Raw genomic sequence first — 3,588 nt, forward strand, 5'->3', positions numbered from 1 at the left:
GAAGCTGCTATTACTCACCCGGCATTGCGAGCTGCCTCTAGGCTCTTGCCGACATCGTTGCATCACCGCGCTGCCAGGAGGCGGGGCAACATCGGACACGTGACTTGATCACGTGATTGTGGGCTCCTACAAAGGACAGAGGCTACCACCCTTGCGGCGTTAAGCCTGACAGGGGTAAAGGCCAGGAGGCTGTTGAGCGGCTGTTTGGCGCTGGTGGCGCGATAATCAGGGAGACTGCGGAGGAACTACCTCTTTGATCCCGTCTGAGCGCCCACTCCCTCTGTGCGGTGCGCACAGGCTACATATTGAGTACCTTAGGTGGTTCCAGCTGGTCTGCCTACGGCTAGCATTATTGTACTCTCTGCAATGACTGCCCAATCAGGCCAGGGAGGCCCCCAAACAAGGAGGAAAACGATTCAACAACGACGGATGCAGAATCCGTGGACAGCCTTGAAGGCAGACGCGGCTTCAGACACTTCAAAGGTAAGCACTGCTTCACGGAAACATGCGTCTAAAGCGCTACCTGAAACGGTTGATTTAACAGGAACAAAGCAATCACTGTTAACTGCTGTGTCCCCTTCCGACCCCTCTATGACTTCTCCCTCGCACGATAAATCCTTTGATGCCCCAACAACGAACACAACGTGCGCAGCAGGCAGCAAAGAGGTGTCAGAACGAGTAACAAATGACTGTTGTTTGTCACCAGGAAATTCCGAAAATCCTCTTACCCTGACAAGTCTTGCTCAAGCTAATCCTACTGCTCCTGTGCCACCTCCTGCGCTGCTTATATATCCACTACAAACCATTGGTAATCAGATAGCTGACGGAGGTGCACACACTACGTCTGACGCCATCCTAAAGGGGGCAGTGGGAGCTGCGGGGTCTGAGGGATCTGTGCCGGCACTCACGCCTGGGGACGCCGAAACAAATGATTCATTAGAGAAGGCTGTTCCACACATAAATGTACCTCAACAAAGGCCACTACTAACTCTTGACAACTTACTTCCGATTGGCCTAAATTTGCCAAGAACATTTTCATTTAACAATACATCTCAAGCCACGCCTAACCAGATCACCTCAGAAACAGCTGATGAATTTTTTTCCCCTTTTGAACTTACGGATGCAGAACTAATGGAAGCCTTACAAGATGAGGAGGGAAACGGGCGCCTACTTGAATCTGATGAAATAATATTAACTACACAGACCTTAGACACAGACCACGCAACTGTAAGAACCATTCCGGCAACTGTCGACACACCGCAGAGAGCTCCTCGGTTTCTACAATCCAAGGAACATACGACGTCTAATACCATTCAGTCTCTCCATGGCTACACAACTTCAAAAGGCAGTCAGCAACATACATTCCAACGATACAGTCGCAATCACATCGACCATGCTGATCTCCTTCATAGATTGTGTGACAACATGGGACACATGCAGATGGGGAATTTCAATAAAATTTGTTCGCCAATACGTGACAAACGAAATGGCGGTGGTACAGGAGAAAGTACCTCGAGCACACCTCACGTCAAGCCAAGAGGTCCAACATTTAACATGGACCCCTCCAGTAAATCGGGAAATGAGAACTTAAAGTCTACAACATTACAATCTTCTCAGGAATTACCTATTACCACGGCCGCTACCTCGACGCTGGCAAAAGATCCCAATTTGGAGAATTCAAACAGTTCACATTTAAGTCTGTCAGACAAAACCAGCACTGAGTCAAAACCAAGTTTGTCCTCAGCAGCTGCAATGCAGATTTACAATAATGTTCTAGCAGCCTCGTCTGCGGTACTCCTTCCGTTTTTGAAAATGTATGAGTCACTCCACGTGGCCTACAAAGACCAGACGTCACTCATAATAACTCTAAAAGAAAAAATGGATAAATTCGACTATGTGACACACTTCCTGCAACTACGGTCGACACAAGAAGCAGAACAAACATTAAGATGGCAAGAGCGCCTAAGTGACCTCGCAGCGCTTCACCACTGCCAGAATGACTCTTTATCCGACGGTTTGCTTGAAGCCGTAAAATGGATGAGACATTCAGCCATGATGAACCCAAGCATCGAAACTACAAAGCTTCAAGTGCCCTCACGATCGAGCAAAGATCCTCACAACCTGCAAGTTCAAACACAGAATACAAATGCAAATGTTTTAATTTCGAACAACACTGATGCAGCTTGTGAATCTTCAACTACGACCGGCCAGCAAGAAGCTAGAGTCCAGGTCGTGCAACCCCCCCGAGTGTGGTTCTGTGTCTTTTCCGAACGAACAAGCAATCTGTTTCAATCCAAAACTGACTTCCAAAATATCTACAGCCTCATTTGGAATCTTCAAAGGTCTGGCAAAATCACTAAAGGTTTCCACAAGGCAAGTTCAAACAACCCAGAAACCGAAAGGCAGGCAGTCAGAGCCTGGGAAAAAAATTGCCAGACCCTAAAAAACATGTACAGCATTCAAAGTCACAGAAATTCATCAGAAACATAACTCACGACTGTAGAGCTGGCTTATTCGAAAGAGCTAAACAGCCAAAAATTGATGACCAAAAAATTGTTCAGGAAGTCACAAACCACAGTAGAGGAGGCCGTCATGTCTCTCCGGCAAGCAAGAGACAAAGAGTTGACGCAGACCGTGAAAGTCCCATGAGCAAGTCATCGGGATCAGTAATCGATATATCCAACTTTTCTACTTACTCTGATGAAGGCACAGCTGATCGCTCAATCGTCCCTTCCAATATGGCCACCGATGACATCCAACATGAATCCTCGCATAGGCTAAATCCAAGAGCGGGACAGGAGGCAACCTATGATAATAGGTGGACAAAGCCTGAGGACTGTCTAAATCTGCCTATATGCCTTAACCCAAAAAATCCCCGACAGCATGAAAAAAAGCAGGTCCGATACTCATCAAAAGCATCCACATCTTTGAGATCTGGAGCTAACTCGCTAATCTGCAAATTGAAACTACAAAATCTACATCGAGAAGACCATGATTTGAACCTGAACCGCAAAAACGTACTGAAACTATTCTCTTGCATTCCATCCCTCAGAACGATTTTGTCGGAGGACATTCAAATAGTTGAGTATGCTTCTGAAAAGTGTTGTGACCAGGTACTGCTACACATTTCCTCAGGATCAGTTTGAAATACAATTCTGAATGCACTAGAGGAATTGTTAACATTTGGGTTCGACATATCGGTGGAACCGACGAGCTTCAGGTCCGACATCGAAATGTCCAATACAAAAGAACCTTTCAAGGGACCCAAGAACAACGACGTGCTGAGCTTGGTAGAGAAATGGCAATCTCAGAAACCTCATGCACAAATCTTAATCATCCAGTGAAAAATGGCAGCCACACTAACATCTCTGGTCACCGTTAGCCATCAATCAGCAGTAAAAAGTGTATTTGTGAATTTATTTCATGGAACACTAGAGGATTCACTCATCTATTCAACAAATTTGAGGCTGACCTGGAAAGGGTCTTTGTCATTTGTCTTCAGGAGACATGGTTGTGCGAGCCACCATCGAGGGACGGATTCCAGACTCTATTAAATCCTGCAATTAAAAATGCAAAGGGGCGACCCTC

General features: G+C 46.3%; 1 protein-coding gene across 1 annotated transcript; it reads left to right on the forward strand.

Annotated features, from left to right (window-relative positions):
• Window positions 1-429: 429 nt before the first annotated feature.
• LOC138504916 (serine-rich adhesin for platelets-like) lies at window positions 430-2,490 on the forward strand. Its single transcript, XM_069625317.1, has one exon. It carries the CDS (start codon window positions 430-432, stop codon window positions 2,488-2,490), a length of 2,061 nt encoding a protein of 686 aa, XP_069481418.1.
• Window positions 2,491-3,588: the final 1,098 nt, after the last annotated feature.

Source organism: Ambystoma mexicanum, chromosome 11 (assembly GCF_040938575.1).
Source record: "Ambystoma mexicanum isolate Mex_15411 chromosome 11, UKY_AmexF1_1, whole genome shotgun sequence".
NCBI lineage: Eukaryota > Metazoa > Chordata > Amphibia > Caudata > Ambystomatidae > Ambystoma > Ambystoma mexicanum.

What these genes read in the sequence shown, in the direction of transcription:
- LOC138504916 (XM_069625317.1), top strand. Translation starts at nt 430, where the DNA reads ATGCAGAATCCGTGGACAGCCTTGAAGGCAGACGCGGCTTCAGACACT.